At 47.2% G+C, this 23,099-nt stretch overlaps 1 protein-coding gene across 1 annotated transcript in view; it reads left to right on the forward strand.

Moving 5' to 3' along the window:
- The window catches only part of LOC108665359 (ATP-binding cassette sub-family C member 5), a 26,618-nt gene extending 4,098 nt beyond the window's left edge, over positions 1-22,520 (forward strand). Inside the window, exons 4-30 of the mRNA XM_047881311.1 lie at positions 78-94; positions 2,036-2,183; positions 2,722-2,877; positions 3,000-3,754; positions 3,937-4,084; positions 5,727-5,852; positions 6,024-6,154; positions 6,716-7,148; positions 7,998-8,128; positions 8,615-8,838; positions 9,542-9,719; positions 10,924-10,999; positions 11,305-11,417; positions 12,025-12,129; positions 12,521-12,568; positions 13,473-13,552; positions 13,843-13,970; positions 14,178-14,300; positions 14,621-14,709; positions 17,530-17,600; positions 17,739-17,925; positions 18,279-18,368; positions 18,756-18,948; positions 19,659-19,818; positions 20,087-20,279; positions 20,551-20,715; positions 20,874-22,520. Coding sequence (XP_047737267.1) covers positions 78-94; positions 2,036-2,183; positions 2,722-2,877; positions 3,000-3,754; positions 3,937-4,084; positions 5,727-5,852; positions 6,024-6,154; positions 6,716-7,148; positions 7,998-8,128; positions 8,615-8,838; positions 9,542-9,719; positions 10,924-10,999; positions 11,305-11,417; positions 12,025-12,129; positions 12,521-12,568; positions 13,473-13,552; positions 13,843-13,970; positions 14,178-14,300; positions 14,621-14,709; positions 17,530-17,600; positions 17,739-17,925; positions 18,279-18,368; positions 18,756-18,948; positions 19,659-19,818; positions 20,087-20,279; positions 20,551-20,715; positions 20,874-20,987 — 4,382 coding nt within the window. The 3' untranslated portion in view covers positions 20,988-22,520. The remainder of the gene's footprint in view (positions 1-77; positions 95-2,035; positions 2,184-2,721; positions 2,878-2,999; positions 3,755-3,936; positions 4,085-5,726; positions 5,853-6,023; positions 6,155-6,715; positions 7,149-7,997; positions 8,129-8,614; positions 8,839-9,541; positions 9,720-10,923; positions 11,000-11,304; positions 11,418-12,024; positions 12,130-12,520; positions 12,569-13,472; positions 13,553-13,842; positions 13,971-14,177; positions 14,301-14,620; positions 14,710-17,529; positions 17,601-17,738; positions 17,926-18,278; positions 18,369-18,755; positions 18,949-19,658; positions 19,819-20,086; positions 20,280-20,550; positions 20,716-20,873) is intronic.
- The last annotated feature ends 579 nt before the right edge of the window (positions 22,521-23,099 follow it).

The following is a 23,099-nucleotide window of genomic DNA, read 5'->3' on the forward strand; positions in this document are numbered from 1 at the left end:
GTGTACATATGTCGTGTTCCTGCTAACGTTATGTCGTGTTCATGATTACGGTACGTCGTGATCCTGCTCACGGTAAGTCGTGTTCCTGCTCACGGTAAGTCGTGTTCCTGCTCACGGTAAGTCGTGTTCCTGCTCACGGTAAGTCGTGTTCCTGCTCACGGTAAGTCGGGTTCCTGCTCACGGTAAGTCGGGTTCCTGCTCACGGTAAGTCGGGTTCCTGCTCACGGTAAGTCGGGTTCCTGCTCACGGTAAGTCGCGTCGGTCTCTTATATTTTCTTTGATTTGCGATGATTTAATACCGATTCTTGATTTAATGGGACGATAAAATTTAAAATCAAATTTTAAGGAATGCCAAGTAAATTTAGTATGTTTCTATACCAACAACGTGTGTAGTCCCGCTCCATCGTTGGTTCTATAAAACCAAAACGCGAGTTCGAAATTGTGACGAAATTAGCGGGTAAACTGAAGACCTTACATATCACAGCAACGAGCGATCTGAAGTAAAAAACGGCAGAAAATCATATCTTTACCAATATAAACAGGATAAAAGTAATAGGCATGAGTAAATGTAGTTTTTATTTAGAAAAATCGACAGATTCTGCAATACTCGTGTCACATGCACCGGAAGTTTGCACTTGAGTCTATATCGGTTGCCCAGACTGCGCTCGATCCATGCGCAAGTGACGCAGGCTAAAATCCAAGAAATCCGTTATCAAAATTAACTGAAATTGGCAATTACAAAGTTTTCTCATTATTCCGAACGCGTTTACATGAGGGGACTGATGGTCGACTGAAAAAGTAGTATATTAAACCTTGAACAATGTACAGTTTTAGACCATGCTCCACATGCATGCGTTTCGGCTGAAAATATGCAATTAGGGATTTGGTTCTATCAGAATATATTGCTTGAATTAGTGAAAATCCTTATTTGAATGCCCCTTCACATTAAACATTCGATAATAAATTTTCAATTCGTAAAGGGAAGCGATGATTTTTTTTAAATATAATAGCGACCTTTTTTTTAAACAAACAATGGACGAGAACAAATGCCCGCCTCATCGGTTCTGATATAAGGGAGCATAATTTGCTTATAAGTCTTTGGCTCTCAACTAATGGCTTTTTCATTGTTGATGTATAAGAACAGATAATGTAGATAAGAGATAATGTTGATGTATAAGAACAGATAATGTAGATAAGAGATAATGTTGATGTATAAGAATAGATAATGTAGATAAGATATAATGCTGATGTATAAGAACAGATAATGTTGATGTACAATAACAGATAATGTAGATAACAGATTATGTTAAAGTATTAGAACATAAGCTTAATTACCTGCGAAGACATCACGCTCTTGCTAAAAATAACGAACAGCTAATGTTTTTGCTTGAAATTCGTTGTGACGTTCTTTGCAAGTTAACAGTTTCCTGTGAAGACGCCGCGTTGACAGTGAGCGACTGAGTCATCGTTTACTGTAGCTTCCTTATGTCATATCACGCATGTCATGTCATGTCACGCATGTCATGTCATATCACGCATGTCATGTCATATCACGCATGTCATGTCATATCACGCATGTCATGTCATATCACGTACGTCATGTCATGTCACGCATGTCATGTCATATCACGCATGTCATGTCATATCACGTTTGTTACTCAAAGCCTTGTCATGTCACACACGCTATGCTATGTCTCACACGTCACAGAGCCACGTCATGTCTCGCACGCAATGCCATGTCTCACACGTCAAACAGAGCCTCGTCATGTCTCGCACGCAATGCCATGTCTCACACGTCATGTCACACACACACACAATGCCATGTCTCACACGTCATGTCACACACACAATGCTATGTCTCACACGTCATGTCACACACACAATGCCATGTCTCACATGTCATGTCACACACACAATGCCATGTCTCAAACGTCATGTCACACACACGCGCCATGTCTCACACGTCACAGAGCCACGTCATGTCGCACACACAATGCTATGTCTCACACGCAATGCCATGTCTCACACGTCACAGAGCCACGTGATGCGCATGACGCTGGACTACGTGAACAGTCCAGCACGTGACCACGCGACCGCGTGGCTCATCGTCGGGCTCGTCGTGGTACTGAACCTGGTCAGGGCGCTGTCCTTCAACGCCATGTTCATCGTCGCCTGCCACACGGGTGAGCCTGACGTGTTATTGGGTGCCTGACGTGTGTTATTGGGTGCCTGACGTGTTATTGGGTGCCTGACGTGTTATTGGGTGCCTGACATGTTATTGGGTGCCTGACGTGTTATTGGGTGCCTGACGTGTGGGTTATTGGGTGCCTGACGTGTGGGTTATTGGGTGCCTGACGTGTGGGTTATTGGGTGCCTGACGTGTGGGTTACTCGGTGGGTTAATTGTATAGTCTAAGTCCTCATAAGTCCTGTGTTATTCACTCTGTGTCTCATTGAGTTAGTTTTTATACACATTTATTTATAGTTTGAATACCTATACGATTCTCGCACATTAATTTTATCAATCCATGCCTGTTCACACTCGTTTGTTCCTCAATTGCTTTGCTCCCTTAAGTCCCCTTGCCCAATCTCTTCCCCTTTCTACCTCACCATTTCACCCCCTCACTCCTTCTCACCACTTCACCCTCTCTTTTCCCTTTCACCCTCTCACTCCCCCTACACTTTCACCCTCTCACTCCCCCTCACCTCTTCACCCTCTCAGCGACGCGGCTGGCGGGGGCGCTGCAGGGGGCGGTGCTGCAGAAGGCGCTGCGTCTGCAGGCTGGAGGCGAGGAGCTTGCGGCGCAGGTGGCCAACATCATCAACACGGACATGGAGCGCGTCATGGAGGCCGTCATCGCTGCTGTCTTCTTGCCAGGTGCGTCATGGAGGCTGTCATCGCTGCTGTCTTCTTGCCAGGTGCGTCATGGAGGCCGTCATCGCTGCTGTCTTCTTGCCAGGTGCGTCATGGAGGCCGTCNACGACGTCTGTGTACCGCAGGTCTGCCACTTACGACGTCTGTGTACCGCAGGTCTGCCACTTACGACGTCTGTGTACCGCAGGTCTGCCACTTACGACGTCTGTGTACCGCAGGTCTGCCACTTACGACGTCTGTGTACCGCAGGTCTGCCACTTACGACGTCTGTGTACCGCAGGTCTGCCACTTACGACGTCTGTGTACCGCAGGTCTGCCACTTACGACGTCTGTGTACCGCAGGTCTGCCACTTACGACGTCTGTGTACCGCAGGTCTGCCACTTACGACGTCTGTGTACCGCAGGTCTGCCACTTACGACGTCTGTGTACCGCAGGTCTGCCACTTACGACGTCTGTGTACCGCAGGTCTGCCACTTACGACGTCTGTGTACCGCAGGTCTGCCACTTACGACGTCTGTGTACCGCAGGTCTGCCACTTACGACGTCTGTGTACCGCAGGTCTGCCACTTACGACGTCTGTGTACCGCAGGTCTGCCACTTACGACGTCTGTGTACCGCAGGTCTGCCACTTACGACGTCTGTGTACCGCAGGTCTGCCACTTACGACGTCTGTGTACCGCAGGTCTGCCACTAACGACGTCTGTGTACCGCAGGTCTGCCACTTACGACGTCCGTGTACCGCAGGTCTGCCACTTACGACGTCTGTGTACCGCAGGTCTGCCACTTACGACGGTCGCGGCGCTGGCCTACAGCTGGTACATCGTAGACGCCTGGTGCCTCTTGGGCTTCCTCGCCATCCTCCTCTTTGTGCCCGTAGTCGTGAGTTTAATTTTCCTCAATGAATATCCTAATGTTTCAGTGCTCAATAATTGTCTGAAGTTCAATTATTCGTCGTCGTATGCACAAATATGGTCGTGTAGTTTATACAGTGCAGTACTATCCCCCAAACACACGTGCCCGTGGCCCCTATGCGCGTGCCCAGACATTTTCTCGTCCCCCAGAAACACGTGACTGTGCGTATTGGGACGCTGCGCGCCCAGGTGACCCGCGTGAGTGACAGTCGAGTGAGTCTCATGAGTGAAATACTCACCAACATCCGTCTCATCAAGATGTACTCATGGGAAGACTCATTCGCCGCCAGCATCGAGGGTGAGTCGAGGGCGTGGGTGCTGCGGAAGTGAGGTGTCATGGGTGTAATGTACAAGGGACAGAGGGTAAAGTGAGGCTAGGGTGCCCTTTTAAAGTGTGGATTGCCTGGTTGAGAGAGGTGAACCGAGCATGAGTGGACGCTTTGTTGACGTGCTGCATTGGATGCGTACCCGGCGCAGTCGCTCATGCATGTAGCTGCTGCGTCGTCACCGCATGATTGACCTGCGCTAGGTGAAGGCTAGTGTCGATGTGTTGTACTTTAATTTTCGGAAGACAATGATAAAGTGAACCTGAAGTTTTCAGATAGCTAAGGCTGGTGTAGGTTGGAAGCCAGTTTTTAGCGTAGATCCACAACTAACTTTCTGACTAATAAAGCGTAAGAAGGGTTTACAACCGGTAAGAATTCGAAGTGCGAAGTACTACTGCTTGGTTCGTTGCTTGTACCGATCTCATTTCTCATCCACCTTGCCGACAAAGATGTGGGACTGAGTTACGCAATTGCATCGTTATTTGTGGACGATTCACGAGCACTGATTAAGATTTCGGACAAGCTGTACTGCAAGAGAAAGCAGCGACATCGCCGCTGAATGACTGGAGGCCCAAAAGAAAAACGTGGAACACAATGGCACCATGTTTGGATACCTGAGAAACTAAAGATGTGAAGACATGAGGGATGAAGCATCGCTACCATCAGCGGCAATTGAATTGAAGAAACCCATCTTTTCATGGGAGTAATGAAGCAAGCAGAGGCTACGTTTGATGGCCACATTACTTCAGTGGAGATTGAGGCTGGCTGCATACGAGGTGGATCAGACCATCGCTTCGAACATGAGAAGTGATTCTCGTGATTAAACCTCTACGGGGCCACTGCTCACCCTTCTAGACTACAGCAACGAATTTTGGGCTCCGTTAATTTTGGCTGCAATGCAGCGGCAACTGAAAGCAGGCCTGCATAACTTGCACATCAAGGATCAACAGGATGCGAAAGCTTGAGCGCTAGCACGTAGGATAGGGACTGCGAAGGTTAGGGATAGTGCAGAACACTAACATCGAAAAACAGGTACATCCAGAGTTCGGACTCGGCGAAAAATCTCCCTTTCCTTGCGACGACTATTCAGCTCAACGCCTTTTCAATTCAGCTGTGCTTGACCACGACGAACGTGGAGACATTCAAAAAATTACTCAACATGATCGTAAGTACAGACCTTGGTCGTCCGCTTCTGTCCTACTACTATCAAAAAAAAGCAAGCTGTGGCATATTGCAGCAGCTCGAGATTGACAGAGATGCGCGCTCCTGCTGTTTACTGCTTTCGTGTCCGGAACGTCTTGCCTGCCAGCTGTTGGGGCCAGGCGGATGATGAAGATGACGCACCTCGGTACAGTCGATGCCATATGCTGGGTGTCCGGAACGTCTGCGAAGCTTCAAAGAAATCTGAGAAGATTGGAAGGCAGCGTGAGATGGGTGGGGCTGGAACAGGGTGAGGCGTTGATGATGCAAGGGTGCCGCGTAGAAGAGAGGTTTTAATTACCATATTCCAGCATTTAACGTTCTGGTAATATGCCGACTTGGTCTGTACTGACATCATGCCAACAAGTAATTCGTAGATTATTTGTTGACATAATAACGTCCTGTTCCTTGCAGCCCTGCGTTCACAGGAGGTCAAGCAGGTGCGGGCCATTGGCCTCCTGCAGTCACTGAACCTGACCATCAGCCCCGTCATGTCCTCCGTCGCTCTGCTGGCCATCATGGCGGCCATCACACTATACGGTGAGTGGAGAGTGGTCGTCAGGCTCTCTGTCTTTAGCTCACACGGTTTTTAAAAAGGAAAGGCTTTTTCTTCTCCGTTATCCATTGAAGCAAAGTATACGTCTGTTCAAATCCTCGATCCTACTAAATTCGCTGCACCATATCTTGACAAGTTGGTGTTCGCTGTTACAGGATCTGCCATCACCGCCAGCACGGCGTTCACGCTCGCGTCCGTGCTGAACTGCTTCCAGTTCAGCCTGGGCACCGTGCCCTTCATGCTGCGCAACATTGCGGAGGCCAGCGTGTCTCTGCAGCGCATTCAGGTCAGTCCCGCAGGATGACGCTTTGCCTGGGGGTGTCCTCGTCAGGGTGCCTAGCACCTACGGATCTTTCTGCAGGCGATGATTACAAGTATGACGGGAATATGATAGGATCACAAAGTGATTACTTATCTTCGAAGCTAAGACATTCGATTATCTCAAGGTGGAGTTTTATTTTGCCTGTTATCCCTTAACAATACGGCATATCGGTCAAACAATCTACGGCAGGCGATACTACTCTTAACAAATAAATCCATTATACAAGCAGCAGCGAAGCACACGTTAACAAAGCGCATTACCGCGCCTTGTAGCTTGCATTTGTCTATAGCTGATACCAATGCTGTCATGCCTCCTCTACTGTACATTGGTTTACATTACATAAACTTACGTAACATTACCTTCATACTGGCTCCTTGTAGTTTTAGAGCAGGCTTTTTTAGTGTCGATACCGGCTCCTTTTGTGTTGGTGCAGGCAACTTTAGTGTTGATGCGGCTCCTTTAATGTTTGTGCAGGCTCCTCTAGTGTTATTTTTTCAACGCCACTCTCTTGTCGTGTTTGTGCAGAGGATCCTGACTCGGCGGGAGCAAAAGAGCCACGGCGTGTCAGTGCTGCGCAGCGACCTCGCCCTGTGCCTGCACCACGCCTCCTTCGAGTGGAGTAGCCAGGACGCCGACCAGGACATGGAGCCTCCCCAGGGGGGCAAGGGCAAGAATTCCCGCGATCCTGAGTCTGGGAAACAAAAAATGAAATCTGGAAAGAAAGACAAGAATTCCAGCAAAGATAAAGCGGTAGTCGCCGAGCTTCATAACGAAAATAAGAAGCACAGTGAGAAGAGCGGGAAGTCTGGAAACAGAGACCTCTCTAAAGGTGGCAGCAAAAAGGAGAAAGGAAATTACTCGGGGAACAAAATTATCAAAGACCAAGAAATACTTCCTGGCAAAGAGACGAGAGTGGAGGACTGCGTCATTGACATGACTGTGCAAGGAGATATTCAGAGTGAGTTAATGTCGATTATAGTCTTGATTACTCGCTTGGTAAATCAAGGCACTTTTTTATTAAATGGGCCAAAACGGGGAAAATATTTGTGAGGTTATATTTTATTCATCGTAGGTATGGTATACTGAGAATAACATATTGTCTGTAACATATTATCCATCATAAAGCCATCAGTTCAAGCAAGAAGCAGCCTGTAACTTAGATTTGTTCTGTCTCACGAACAACAGCCGAGTGGGACATTGACACCGCGAATAATTTATTTATCGGACCTAGCGATAATGTTTGAGAATAGCAGTCTCATAAGTCAGACTTATCGCTGGGCTTTGGCTGCAGAATGTCTCTACTGGTGTTGCTTTACCAGCTCTTCAATTCAATAGACTGTCACTAGCGCCAGTAACGAGCGTTCGCAGCTCGAGGATTCCACAGCCTGCATGTCTCAACATCGTGTACATGACACGGCTTCTTTAGGCGTCCTGACAAATGCATTCAATTGAATACGAAGAAACGAGTAATAATCCAAGAACTGATACGTATAAAATCCTACAAAAATATCGCTATTTTTGAATGGCAAGCAAATCTATGTACCATTATTTCTTGCAGTAGAAAAGGATGGCGATGCTCCTTATGTTCAAGTGCAGCAATTCACACTGTATATCAGGGCCTATACTTTCTAAAAAGTTAAGAGATCGTAAGTTCATGAGCCAATCATTGACGGCCTTTCAAGTAAAATCCACCAGTCATAGACAAGAAAATAGAGCGTGAGTACGTACGTTCACTTAGCGAGTTTTGAACGTATGGCCCCTGCTCTGTACCTGGACACATGCTCTTACTGAACTCTTGCCCCCTCAGACGGCGGCAGCTGTAGAGAGCTGCCGCATTTGCGGGGCGTGAGTTTGTCGATCCAGACGGGGCGGCTGGTGGGCGTCTGTGGCAGCGTTGGCTCCGGCAAGACGTCTCTCCTGGCGGCCATTTGTGGCGATGTAAGTGCCACATGCCATGCAGTTGTGCCAGTTGTGTTAAAGGAAGTGCCACATGCCATGCAGTTGTGCCAGTTGTGCTAAAGATAGTGCCAACTTTGGTCCCGGTGGGCCATCTGTGATGATTTTTGGGCTCTGTCCTCTCATGTTGAGCTCCTGATGTCTACCCTTGCCTCTTCAGGCAGGGTGGCCCAGTGGTTACAGTTCAGAGTAGGTACCAAGATTGGCGCAAAAAGGCGCGGGTTCGATCCCAGCTCTGTGCGCCAGTTTCTGGTCAGAATCGGCGAGGAGGCTGGGCGGTTAAGCACAGTAGAATTGTAGCAATGAGTTGCGAGTTCAAGACCGCAACAAGCTGTGAATGTTCTGCGATGTTAAGAATTGGCAACAGGCCTCCGGCCTACTAAACACTCACACCGCTATTATATTATTATGTTGAGCCCTGATACCCTTGCCTCTCATGTTCCCTGAGCACGACGAATGTATGGGCAGATGTCGCTAGTGTCGGGGGAGGTGCAGGTGAACGGCAGAGTGGCGCTGGTGTCGCAGCAAGCATGGATCTACAACACCACCCTGAGGGAGAACCTTCTCATGGGATGCCCCTACAACAAATCTAAATACGACGCCATGATTGAAGCCTGCGCCCTCAGCACAGACCTGCGCATGCTGGCTGATGGCGACAACACCGAGATCGGCGAGAAGGGCATCAACTTGAGGTGAGGTCACCTGCTGCTCGCTCTTGAAAATAAGAGTCGCGTCAAGACGATATCCCAACAGCCATTGTATCAGCTACACGAAATTGTTTGTTCATACTACGCGGGTATTGTTTTGTAACATAACTCGGGGGTAAGAATACCACCCGGTATTGTTTGTTCATACTTCGCGGATAGTTGACTTAGTGAAAGTTAAAGAACTTGTTCAGGATTTATGTTTGACCGACTTCGGTGTGTGGTATAAAAGATTGTATCTTCTTTATTGCAACACGTGACTGCGTTGCACAGCAAAGGGATGGGATAAACAACCCCTCTTCTGTCATTCTCCCTACACTCCCTGTTACTGTACTGTTACTGTACATCCTGTTACTGTACTCTCTGTTACTGTACTCCCTGTTACTGTACTCCCTGTTACTGTACTAGTTACTGTACTCCCTGTTACTGTACATCCTGTTACTGTACTCCCTGTTACTGTACTCCCTGTTACTGTACTCCCTGTTACTGTACTCCCTGTTACTGTACCGTTACCTACTATACTCTCCCTGTTACTGTACTGTTACTGTGCTCCCTGTTACTGTACCGTTACTATACTCTCCCTGTTACTATACTGTTACTGCACTCACTGTTACTGCACTCACTGTTACTGTACTCCCTGTTACTGCACTGTTACTGCACTGTTACTGTACCATTACTGTGCACCACGCAGCGGCGGGCAGAAGCAGCGGGTGTCCCTAGGACGCGCCGTGTACAGCGACCGCGACATCTACCTCCTGGACGACCCCCTGAGCGCCGTGGACACCCGCGTCGCGCAGCACCTCTTCAGGAGCTGCGTCAGGGGCGCCCTCAGGAGCAAGACCGTCGTGCTCGTCACGCACGCCCTGCACGTTAGTTCGGGTGTCGTGGTTGTACTTTGAGTGGGGAATTGTTTTCATTGGTCGGTTATGTATGGGTTGATGCGGTGATGATATTTCTGGTGTGCTAGCTACCTACTTGATGCAACACTGTCGTGTTGCACTGCTGAGATGCTGCAGTGTTGCAGTGCTGTGATGCTGCAGTGTTGCACTGCTGAGATGCTGCAGTGTTGCAGCGCAATGTGGCGTGTGGCTGGGTGATGTGGCGTGTGGCTGGGTGATGTGGCGTGTGGCTGGGTGATGTGGTGTGTGGCTGGGTGATGTGGTGTGTGGCTGGGTGATGTGGCGTGTGGCTGGGTGATGTGGCGTGTGGCTGGGTGATGTGTCGTGTGGCTGGGTGATGTGGCATGTGGCTGGGTGATGTGTCGTGTGGCTGGGTGATATTTTAAATTATTTTTTAGTCAGACTTGAGCCGCAATGATTTAAATCATTTCTAATTTTGTTTCATTCAAGGCTACTACACATTTATTTTATCTAGTGATTATTGTTTATTGTATTAATATTCATTTCATAAATGAAATGAAGCAGGTACCTTACATAGTCTTGTCAACGGCCGCTCTCAGTCACTGCCTAAAGCGTGACTAGTCGCATCTCGTGACTATCACGCAAGTCTATTTCTTTCTAGTCCCACGGAATCGCCCGATGTAAACAAATTTTATTAAAGGCAGGCTTGTGAATTAATAAATCCGTATCTTTTAGCGTTTTATCTTCTGAATATAGATCCTCTTTTCTACATTTAAACCCAAAATTCAGCCAACTCGTTTGCTACTGTGTTTGAATACCATCAACCAGTTGAGATCTGAAGACTGCGTTTGTTTACTCCATTAGTTAAAAGCTTGTTCATTTTTGATAAACATAAACGAACTAAGACATTGTCTATTGTCACAAGGCAGTATGCTTAAAACATCCGTCAGAAAACCATTAATTCATTATTTCAAGATGAAGATGTTGAGTGCGACCTGTCGTAAGATGCTCGTAACGAACCTGTTTAAATAAAATCGGAGGTCCGGCGGTAGAAATATCGTACATAGTCTTATTTTTTCAAGCGTACGCGAGCAAAATTAAAATTCAGGCGCAGATGTCTCACAATTCTAAAGTGTTTATATGTTTCTATTAACAGTTTTTTGTTGCATGTGTTTGATATGCACGAGTTTATATAATTCTGATGTTACCGCAGGAGAGCGACGTGGCACCTGATGGCAACGACCCCAAAGGCGCTCCATCAGACGCCGACGCCTCGTCCCCCAGCAAAGGTTTGCTATTGCCTCACGCCTCGCCCCTGGGGAGGCGTGAGGCATCATGTGTGGTGAGGCGTGTTGTGTCGCGTGTTGTATATCCGTTTCTTTTGTATATCCGTGTGGGATTTTCCTTAATTTAGTCGGTCTCAAATTTAAAGTGATATTTTAATTAATACTTCTGCTTTTTCTCTTAACGATTTCTTCATTAAGTGTCCGAGTTTAATGTGCCTTTATACCTAAAATTCAGATCGTTCTAGAGGAGATTTGCTTGATTAAGTTATCTTTGAGTCACCAGACGGCATTCATGTTGTGCCGGTCAGACGGCGGCGGTGGCGGTGGCGGCGGCGGCGGCGGTGGGGTTGGCAAGCTCATCGAGACCGAGGGGCGCGAGACCGGCAGCGTGTCTCGGCTTGTGTACAGGCGCTACGTGCAGGTGTGTTGTGTACAGACGCTAAATGCAAATACTCAAATTTAAAGAATAACTATCTAAACCCAATTTAATTCAATTTCATGACTTTGCTTTAATCGATTGAATAGAAACTGTTGCATTCAGATGAAAAAACTACGGAAAGAGCGTAAATTTTATTATCAAAAGTTTCAGTCAAAACATTCATTTAAATATCCTTATTTTAATTTTTCGCATGGTAGGAGATGATGTTTTTTACGGAATGATGCTCAGATGTATAATTGGTGCTTGGCAGAGGCAAGATAACGGAGCCTCAAACACAAACCGGGGGCCAAGGTGGATCTTTTTTAAGTGATCATGTACGGTAATTTGCCCGTGGAAGGATTAACTGAATATACAACCTAGCTCTGTGTGTGCACGGCTAAAGAAACCAGTTCCTACTCAATATTCATTGTTCATATGATGAGAGCGCATGGTTATCGTGAAAGAATTAACCGAATATACACCCTAGCTCTGAATATACAACCTATTTCTGAAAATACACCCTAGTTGTGTGTTTGCACGGATAAATAAACCAGTTGCTACACAATATTCATTGTTGACGTGATGGTTATCTCGGTTATCATGATGCCAGGCGAGCGGTGGGGCGTGGGCGGTGCTGCTGGTGCTGGTGGGGCTGGTGCTGCACACGGCCGTGCGTGTGGCGGCGATGCTGTGGCAGCAGCGCTGGCTAGACGCCGTCAGTATTATACTCATTATGCATTAATAATGAATATAATGTATCAGCATTATATTCATTTTGTTGAAAATTAAATCAATATCAATTATAGTCTTACCTTCAAATTTATTTATGCCTTTTATTATTACATCGCAATAGGTGCGAATATTGACCGAGCGATTGTTGAAGGTAGCGAAACAGCAGTGACAGTAATTGGTATTACCAAGGAATTGGCATTGGGATTATTTATTTTGCATGAGGCAATTCATAGTAAATACTTTGTGAATCTTCACGTTAATAACTTCTAAGAAAGAAACGCCGAATTACGAATTGAGCGAATTTACTATAAAATTGATTAAAAAATCTCATGCTACGCGTGGAAATAAAATATTTTAAAAATATTGCCGTGTAGGGTGACGGCCTCATGGCTGAACGTGTGGCCAACATGTCTTATTGCCGTGTAGGGTGACGGCCTCATGGCTGAACGTGTGGCCAACATTACGGCCTCATGGCTGAACTTGTGGCCAACATGTCTTATTGCCGTGTAGGGTGACGGCCTCATGGCTGAACGTGTGGCCAACATGTCTTATTGCCGTGTAGGGTGACGGCCTCATGGCTGAACGTGTGGCCAACATTACGGCCTCATGGCTGAACTTGTGGCCAACATGTCTTATTGCCGTGTAGGGTGACGGCCTCATGGCTGAACGTGTGGCCAACATGTCTTATTGCCGTGTAGGGTGACGGCCTCATGGCTGAACGTGTGGCCAACATTACGGCCTCATGGCTGAACTTGTGGCCAACATGTCTTATTGCCGTGTAGGGTGACGGCCTCATGGCTGAACGTGTGGCCAACATGTCTTATTGCCGTGTAGGGTGACGGCCTCATGGCTGAACGTGTGGCCAACATTACGGCCTCATGGCTGAACTTGTGGCCAACATGTCTTATTGCCGTGTAGGGTGACGGCCTCATGGCTGAACGTGTGGCCAACATGTCTTATTGCCGTGTAGGGTGACGGCCTCATGGCTGAACGTGTGGCCAACATTACGGCCTCATGGCTGAACTTGTGGCCAACATGTCTTATTGCCGTGTAGGGTGACGGCCTCATGGCTGAACGTGTGGCCAACATGTCTTATTGCCGTGTAGGGTGACGGCCTCATGGCTGAACGTGTGGCCAACATTACGGCCTCATGGCTGAACTTGTGGCCAACATGTCTTATTGCCGTGTAGGGTGACGGCCTCATGGCTGAACGTGTGGCCAACATGTCTTATTGCCGTGTAGGGTGACGGCCTCATGGCTGAACGTGTGGCCAACATTACGGCCTCATGGCTGAACTTGTGGCCAACATGTCTTATTGCCGTGTAGGGTGACGGCCTCATGGCTGAACGTGTGGCCAACATGTCTTATTGCCGTGTAGGGNTGTGTTGCATCATCAACATCTTTGCGTGTGTTGCATCATCAACATCTTCCTGAAATAAGTTAATGTTTAATAAGTAAACGTGGAAGGTCTGGACTAGAGTGTTGCCATCACTAGCACAATAATTGCATTGTCAGCCTAAATAAAATACTTATTTAGATAATTGATGATAAGTTAGCTAGATTTGGGTAGCAGATGTTGACTCGGATTTAGTAGTTTAATAACACGATGTTGACAGTACCACTACAACACACGATGTAGACAGTACCACAACACACGATGTTGACAGTACCTGTTGACAGTTGACACATCGCGCAGGCTGACACGAGGCAGCCGTCGCCTGCACAACGCGATGTTCCGCAGCGTCCTGCGCGCCCCCACGGCCTTCTTTGACGTGACGCCCGCGAGCCGCGTCATCACGCGCTTCAGCAAAGACATCGACGAGAGTGAGTAGTGGATTACCGCATCCCAACATGTGCTCTTTTTTTGCAGTGGATTACCTCATCCCGACCTGTTTTTGCAGTGGATTACCGCATCCCTACATCCTTACAGCATCCTGACACGTGCTTTTTGCAGTGTATTACCGCATCCCAACATGTGCTCTTTTTTGCAGTGGATTACCGCATCCCAACAAGTACTCATTTTTTTTGCAGTGGATTACCGCATCCCGACGTTCTTCGACCTGCTGCTGCAGTCCATATTCTTCATGACCGCGAGCTCGCTGCTCGTCTGCTTCTTCTTCCCATACTTCACCATCGTCCTCGTCCTCGTCGGCGGTGAGTCGTTCGTCCGGTAATATCATGCGGAGAATTACTTCTGGAATAAAATTTTTACTATAATTGTATTATTCATAAGTGTAGTTAGTAGACTCTTGGTTAGTTAGCTGCTTATGAGTGTAGAGTCTTGGTTAGTCAGCTTCGCATCAATATAGAGTCGTAACTTCATAATTGTGTTGACTCCAATTGGCACATCAGCGTTTGTGAGTGTCATGCGTGTGTGTGTTGGTGACGTGGGTGCTGGTGCTGCATGCCACTCCTACGTGTGCTGGTGCTGCATGCCACGCGCACGTGTGTTAGTGACGGTGCTGGTGCTGCAGGTTTGTTCCTGTGGCTGGGGCAGATGCTGGACCGCGGCGTGAAGGAGTTCAAGAGGCTGGAGAGCACACAGAAAAGTCCCGTGGTGCAGGTGAGAGCAACGACCCGCAGTTCTCACGCAGTTACATCTCATGTCGCAGTAACAATGCTGCACGCACGCCGTGAACACGCAGGACTTGTTTTTTTAAGTTTGTAATGATGTACGCCTCACCAGTCTCCGTTTTGATCTCGGTTTTTTCTTGCTGCTCACGTAACTTGCTTGACGCAATGTCCGTCGATGTAAGCGTTTTTTTGACCGGGGATTATATTGTGGTTTTCGTTTTAGCGTTCAAGATATTCAGTTTCCAGTTGACTGTGCCTTAAATCTGACTGTGGACGACTGTTACTGTTCCGACACCGATCGACCATCTTGGCTTGAACTCCCGAAGCGGAGGGTTCGACCTCTCCAGCGGGCTGTCTATCAGTCGAATGGACGTGTCAATCCTGCTGTTGCAGCTGCTGTGGCATCACCCTGGCGAGATGCCTGGCGCAATTATGTCGCCCTTATTCTATCTAAAAGAGGGTCATTATGGCACCGGAGAGTCGACGCGCAATGCAGCGATCCTCGAGCGCTGTGGCGTTCACTGGATTAACTTTTGGGAAGAGCTCATACAGATGCTTCGGGTGTCGTAAGCGTAAAGGAATTCCATGCTGTTTTTGAAAATAATATTACTGCTGTGAGAGCGTCGTCAGCCGATGCTCCGTCAGCAATATTTCCGTTACAGCTGACTATGTCATCGCTGCATTGTGCGCGCTGCCTTACTATAGCAGTGTGCCAGTGATTCGTTGCCGACGTCGTTACTTAACGGGTTATGTCGTAACCCTAGCACCTCGTCTGGTCGAATTTTTAACCGCTACGCCACTGAAGCTTCAAATCAGCTTATATTACCCATCCATTGAAAAAAAAACCTTGACGCTTTTGATCCCAAATTATGTCGACTCATCTCCAACTTGTCGGTTTTGCCGAAATTCTTGGAACGCTTTGTGGCCCGATAGCTGAATAACCATCGTCAGCAGTCCGGTCTCATGCCTCGCCTTCAGTCTGCACACCGTCATCTCCCCTAGATGGAAACCGCTGTGCTGAAAGTGCTTTTAGATATTCTGAGAGCAGTAGACCGCGGCGACATTGCGACACTAGCTTTATTCGGCCTGTCGGCCGCGTTTGACACGGTCGACCGCGTTACTTTATTGCGTCGGCTTGACGTATCATTTGGCCTGCACGGCACAGTGCTGCGGTAGTTCGAGTCTTGCCTCAGCAATAGATTCCAATGCGTTCGACGCGGGAACTCTTCTTCTACTTGCGGGTCACTTGCGACGTACCACAGGGATCAGTTCTCGGCCCGATACTTTTCCTATTATATACTGTCAACGTATTGCCCATAATTGAGTCACATAGTTTGAATCCGCATATGTTTGCCGACGACACCCAAATTTATGACTACTGTGCACCAGTTGATGCTGCAACGTTGCAGGATGTCTGTCTGCATGGACGCCGTCCCAGACTGCATACGCTCCAACCGGCTCAGACTGTATGCGCTCCGACCGGCTCAGACTGTATGCGCTCCGACCGGCTCAGACTGTATACGCTTCAACCTGCTCAGACTGTATGCGCTCCGACCGGCTCAGACTGTTTGCGCTCCGACCGGCTCAGACTGTATGCGCTCCGACCGGCTCAGACTATGCGCTCCGACCGGCTCAGACTGTATGCGCTCCAACCTTCTCAGATTACAGACTGTATGCGCTCCGACCGGCTCAAACTGTATGCGCTCCGACCGGCTCAGACTGTATGCGCCACGACCGACTCAGACTATGCGCTCCGACCGACTCAGACTGTATGCGCCACGACCGGCTCAGACTGTATGCGCCACGACCGGCTCAGACAGTATGCGCTCTGACCGGCTCAAGCTCAATGCATCAAAAACCGACTTTATTTGGTTTGCATTCCTGCGTCTTCGGTTCGCAACCCCGGCATTTTGCTGGACTCAGAACTTTCTATTAACAAGCACATTGCCTCAGTCACCACCGCTTGTTCTGGCGCTCTGCGACGAATACGCAGCGTCAGCCGCTGTCTCTCGAGGCTGGTCCGTGAGGCTCTCGTGGTGGCGCTCGTTGTGACCAGATTGGACTATGGTAATGCCACACTCTATGGACTTCTGACCACGACACTTGATAAACTGCAATCTTTAATGAACCCTGCTGCGCGACTCATGTGGAACAATCGAAATTTCGACCACGTGACGCCGATATTACGCGATTCCATTGGCTGCGCATGCAGCAGCGCACGCAGTTCAAGGTCGTTTATGTGACGCTCCGATGCCTTCACGGTCTAGCGCCTCCTTATCTCACGGAAGGTCTGCAGTGCGTGTCGGATCGGATCTGCCTTCTAGAAGACACCGTTTGTCATCAACAACTGATCGGTCACCGCCGCCAGGACCTGGAAGTCAACCAGTTTCTGTATCATCGGCTCCTTCGTTGCTGGTGTTTCGTCGACGCCTAAATACGAAACTGTTTCGTAGAGCATATGAATCAAGTGTTCAGTCATTTTATCCATTCTAATCTTTTCTCTTGTCTATTTATTTTTCGCTTGCTATTAACTTATGATTAACGTGTCCTCAAAGTTTGATTGAACCAGGCTCCACGATAACTGCTTCGTAGAATAATAATAATAAAAATAGTATTCCACTACACGCGCCCGGCTGTGCGACACGTTGTGCACCTGTTCAATGCATTACGCACCTGTGCCATCTATATATTGCAAATCACAATACATTGTGTACCCGTGCAGTACTCTGACTACAGTGCCGTAAACTGTGTGCGAGTGCGTAGCACTGCGCATCTTGTTGTGTGAATTAACCCTCTCTCGTGTGGGCAGTGTGCTGTGTCGTGCATCTCGGGGCTGCAGGTCATTCGCGCCTACGGACAGGAAGAGATGTTCTCGAACAGGTTAGCTGCATGCGATGCTATACTCGCCCATAGACTTGACATTCTTCGCAGGATATTACAAATACTTTCTGATCGTAGCCACCACATATGTACTGTACAAGATACAGTACAATGTACAGTATACTCTCGTGCTGGCAGCTTCTACAAGCTGCTGGACGAACACACGGTGGTGATGCTGCTGTTCCGGCTCTCGAACCGCTGGTTCACCTTCAGGATGGACCTGCTGGCGACGGTGATCATAAGTGCCATCACCGCTCTGTGCGTCTTCACCAAGGGCTCCTTCTCCACCGCCATCGCTGGCTTGGCACTCATCAGCGTCAACGGCGTGAGTGTCTCTGTTTCCTTTATTATGGTCACAATTTTAGAGCGTGTCTAAAGCCTGCAATAACAAATACCTGACCTCATCGGTTAGGTCCTAACACAACCTCTTGATTAAAGTTTTGTGCCGTGAACTTTAGCTTTCTGAAGCTCCGGTGCTTGTGGTCACATCTGCCGTTTGGCTCGCGGTTCCCGTACACACATTCACTAGACTTCGTTAATAGTGCATGTTTTATGCCAATTTTTTGTGCGCAGTAATACTGTTTTTGTGAGCAGTAATACTGTTTTTGTGCGCAGTAATACTGTTTTTGTGAGCAGTAATACTGTTTTTGTGCGCAGTAATACTGTTTTTGTGCGCAGATGTGCCAGTTTCTGCCGTTCCTCATGCGCATCAAGTCTGAGTTCGAGTCGCGCATGACGTCCGTGGAGCGCGTCGTCGAGTACGCATACGTGAGGCCACATATGCTTCTTGTTGTTCTTTTTGGCCTTGTTATTATGCTTATTAGTATAATTTCTTAATTATATAAGTATTATTTACTTTTATTGCTATTATTCCTTCAATAGTGATGAAAATATACGCGATATAACTGTTACTACCGTTTTTCATTCTGGAGAGTGAGGATCGTGGCTGTTGAATTATAGCGCGTATGTTGAGATAGCGTGACACGTTGCCAGTCACGCCACATAACGTCTGTGCCAGTTTATAGTTACCAGTGACAACACGTCACGCCTGTGACATCGTAGTTACCAGTGATGTTAACCTCGTCACACATGTAACATCGTAGTTACCAGTGATGCTAACCTCGTCACACATGTAACAGTAGTTATGTTCCTCAGGACGTGACGCCAGAAGCTCCTCGTCACGTAGAGGGCGTGATACCTGCTGGCTGTAACTGGCCCAGCGTAGGGGCGGTGACGATGCGTGACGTGTGCCTGCGTTACCGTCCCAACCTGCCGCTGGTGTTACGTCACGTCACCGCCGACGTGCGACCGGGGGAGAAGATCGGCATAGTCGGCCGTACGGGCGCTGGTACGACCAGGCCGTTACCAGGGCCAGTGTTACTAGATAACAGGCGTAACTACTAGCACCTCTTCACTAGTTACACGGCATTACCAGTTACACGGCATTACCAGTTACACGGCATTACCAGTTAAACGGCATTACCAGTTACTCGGCATTACCAGTTACTCGGCATTACCAGTTACACGGCATTACCAGTTACACGGCATTACCAGTTACACGGCATTACCAGTTACATGGCATTACCAGTGACAAGCATTATGGAAGTTGATCATTTATCCGCCTCGGGAGAATTGACAACTTGATACTTAATTATTTGAGTCCGTTTCAAATTTCAATCGGACGTAGAGTTCAACTTATCCCCTGAATTAGTCAATGACCTGTTCTATGTGAATTTAACATATCATGTGCCCCGCTATAATCCATGTATTTGATCACAATAGCATCATTAATTCAACATTCATGTGCCCCGCTATAATCCATATATTGCATCACAATAGCATCATTAATTCAACATATCATGTGCCCCGCTATAATCCATATATTGCATCACAATAGCATCATTAATTTAACATATAGTATCTCACTATTATCCATATATTGCATCACAATAGCATCATTAATTTAACATATGGTGCCCATTATAATCCGTGTATTACATCACAATATCGTCAATAATGCCCAGCGCTGTGCTCGCAACTAAGCCCTCCCCCCGCCAGGCAAGAGCTCCCTGATCGCGGCGCTGCTGCGCCTCGTGGAGGTGGACGGCGGACGCATCGAGATCGACGGCGTCGACATCAGGCGCCTGGGCCTACACACGCTGCGCACCGCCGTCGCCATCATCCCCCAGGACCCCGTGCTCTTCCAGGGCACCGTCAGGTGGGTGCGATGCTGTCTTGGGGCACCGTCAGGTGGGTGCGGTGCTGTCTTGGGGCACCGGCAGGTGGGTGCGGTGCTCTGCTGTGACAGCGCTGTGCTCCATACTATTCCACACGCGTTACAAGCCTAAAATATCTTACAAAAAATACCGAGACCCGTTCAGTGAGCACTCAGACCACATGTCTGTTCTTCGTCTTTGTTGCAGATACAACCTAGACCCGTTCAGTGAGCACTCAGACCACATGTCTGTTCTTCGTCTTTGTTACAGATACAACCTAGACCCGTTCAGTGAGCACTCAGACGAGAAGATCGCTGATGCAGCTCAGAGGTCGCAGCTTCAGAGCGTGATCGAGCGCCTGAACCTCGGCCTGAGCGCCCCGGTCGAGGCGGGAGGGTCGAACTTCTCTGTGGGGGAACGACAGCTCATCTGCCTCACCAGAGCAGTCCTCAGGAACTCGAAGGTAATCTCGTCCTTATTCATTCATCGTAGTCGTGCATGCACATTTACATGACAAACGTTATAATTTACAATATAGTGTTAATTATTTATCAATTATATACGTAATCGATATCTACGTCCGGGTTGAAGATCTGGAAATATTATTGTAATAATATTTATCATTCCATTGTTATGACAAGACATGTATAATCTTTTGAATACATTACCAATTAGTGACATCATCGTCACTAATAGTGACCCGGTGCGATCAGTGACGTATCGGCCCGTGACAGGTGTTACTGTTAGACGAAGCTACGGCGTCCGTAGACCCTGAAACAGACCAGCTGATACAAGCGGCGCTGCAGACCGCCTTCAGGGACGCCACTCTCTTCACCGTCGCCCACAGACTCAACACCGTCGCCCACTACGACAGGATCATGGTCATGGAGGCCGGACAGGTAGAACAAGAACAATGGCACTTCCGCGTGCTGTGAAAATAATCGTGTTTGTAAACCAGTATTAATTATTTTAGTTATGTCTGGCATAATTCAATCACTTTCTTGACACTTTATCACTTACCATTGTTCTCTTTACCATTGACAACCGATTGTTTCAGTTGCGCGAGTTCGATTCGCCGGAAAATTTGCTGCAGACGCCCGGCTCGCTCTTCGCGAAGATGCTGGAACCCATCGGCGTAAAGACTGTCCAACAGCTGCGTAACTTGGCGTAATTTGGGCGTCACGACCGTCCAACAGCTGCGTAACCTGGCGTAACTTGGACGTCACGACCGTCCAACAGCTGCGTAACTTGGCGTAACTTGGACGTCACGACCGTCCTACAGCTGCGTAACTTGGCGTAACTTGGACGTCACGACCGTCCTACAGCTGCGTAACTTGGGCGTCACGACCGTCCAACAGCTGCGTAATTACTGGAGTGATGCCAAGTTACTTAATGGTTGTGAGCTCGAAAAAAGCGCACCCATTTCCTGGTCTGTCGTGAAATTTTTCTGATATCTTCATATGCTCTTAGATTTATTCGCCTCAGTGCCAATGTACAATTCCATGAATGATTCTGCTTAAACATTTAACATTTACTTGAACTGCCTTATTCGTATGAGCAGCTTAATGTTGTGCATGACTCTAGGCGAGGCCAATCAATTATGTAGTAACTATAGCTATGTTATATCCGAGCGCTGGTCGGTTAGGGCAGCGTTGTTACAGACAGTGGATTTTCTGTCGCGCTAAACGCTAAAATTGTGCAAATCCTGGCAACGAAGATAGAACGTTTTGGTTGAACAATTCTCACTTTGCAATTTACTATATATTTCTGATTGGAAATTTGGGTGATAACCCATGCTTGTTCGTTGCCTTTGATTTATTTCTCCTGTTGTTTAGAATGCAATTGACGCCGACGACATCACGTGAAAAACAGCTTAAATATGCACGCAATGTTCTTGTTTATTCTTGAGTAACTGAACCGCCGTCCGAGTTGCTCACGGCTCGCTCAACCCTGAAACACATACGAATTCACTTACGATTCCTCGTTTATGTTCTTCTTTGTTTTGTGTTATCGACTCGAATTTAAGTTTGTTTTTTTTTATTACTATGGTGTCAAGTTTTAATCTTGATTCTCTGTTACTTAATGTAATCGTTTGATAAAAACACTGAATCTAGGAATGCACTGTTATAAAATCTTTAGCGTTATCTAGGCAACTATTGTATTATCTAGGCAACCACTATTCAACCACTTTATCTAGGCAACCATTATTTTCAGCAACTAGCATGCAGCTTGTAATCGTAGCCTAAATATTCCACTAAAATTATCGATTTGCATATTTTATTACTAAAATATATGTTCGATTGAATTTGTTAACGCTGTACATCCGGAAGAGGGTAAACTTTTTCGAGTTCCAAAGACTTTTGTTAGATTTATTTTGTATAAAGAGCAATGAGTGGCAGCTGCCACCGTGTTGCCATGAGCGGCAGCTGGCCACCGTGTTGCTATGAGCGGCAGCTGCTACCGTGTTGCCATGAGTGGCAGCTGGCCACCGTGTTGCCATGAGTAACATCGCCAGACCCACGACGTCGTGGATCAAGAATCTCGGAAATAGTAATGCGAATCTCACATAATTAGATGAAAAAAATCTATAATGAGATTTAATAATGTCTTAAATATTAACCTAGAATCTTAACAAAGTCGAATGTTAACCAATTCAGAAATTTAATAATGTTAGTCAATTATTGCAATAACGAATCTCAATATTTTAGTTAAGAAAAAAAAATTAAAGCCTCTAATAATAAAGATGAATAATATACAATTGTACCTTAAGAATCCCTAGAATCTCCATGATAAATGTTATCTATTCATATCCGAGATCTCGCTCCTTGAAGATGCTCTTGTCCAGACGCAGTGCTTACATGCGTAGGGTCCGGACTCCCGAGATGCTTTGAGACGCCTCGAGCTGGGCCTCCGACATGTCTTCATTAGCCCTATTTATTGTCATCTTGAATCTTTTCAAGGTTTTGTTGCTCAAGTAATCTATTAACAAGAATATTGTTTTTAATTTAACATACATTCGAACACTGTTGCCTTGAAGATGCCTTCGAAGTGAGAATCTGTTCTTGATAATTGTTATTTACAAACCAAGATATCGTGATAGCTAACACGTTACTATCTAGGCAGGGATCCTACTATTCTGCCCCATATAGCTGTAAATACAACTAGTTCCTTATTCTGCTTGACTCAATATTAAATCAATTTGACTAAGTAGGGCTTGGTAACCTTTGTACTTATATTTACTGTAAAGCTTTTGAAGAACTCAATTAGTTCTTGAGAACACTCA

This window comes from Hyalella azteca, unplaced genomic scaffold, assembly GCF_000764305.2.
Source record: "Hyalella azteca isolate HAZT.00-mixed unplaced genomic scaffold, Hazt_2.0.2 contig7617, whole genome shotgun sequence".
Lineage (NCBI taxonomy): Eukaryota > Metazoa > Arthropoda > Malacostraca > Amphipoda > Hyalellidae > Hyalella > Hyalella azteca.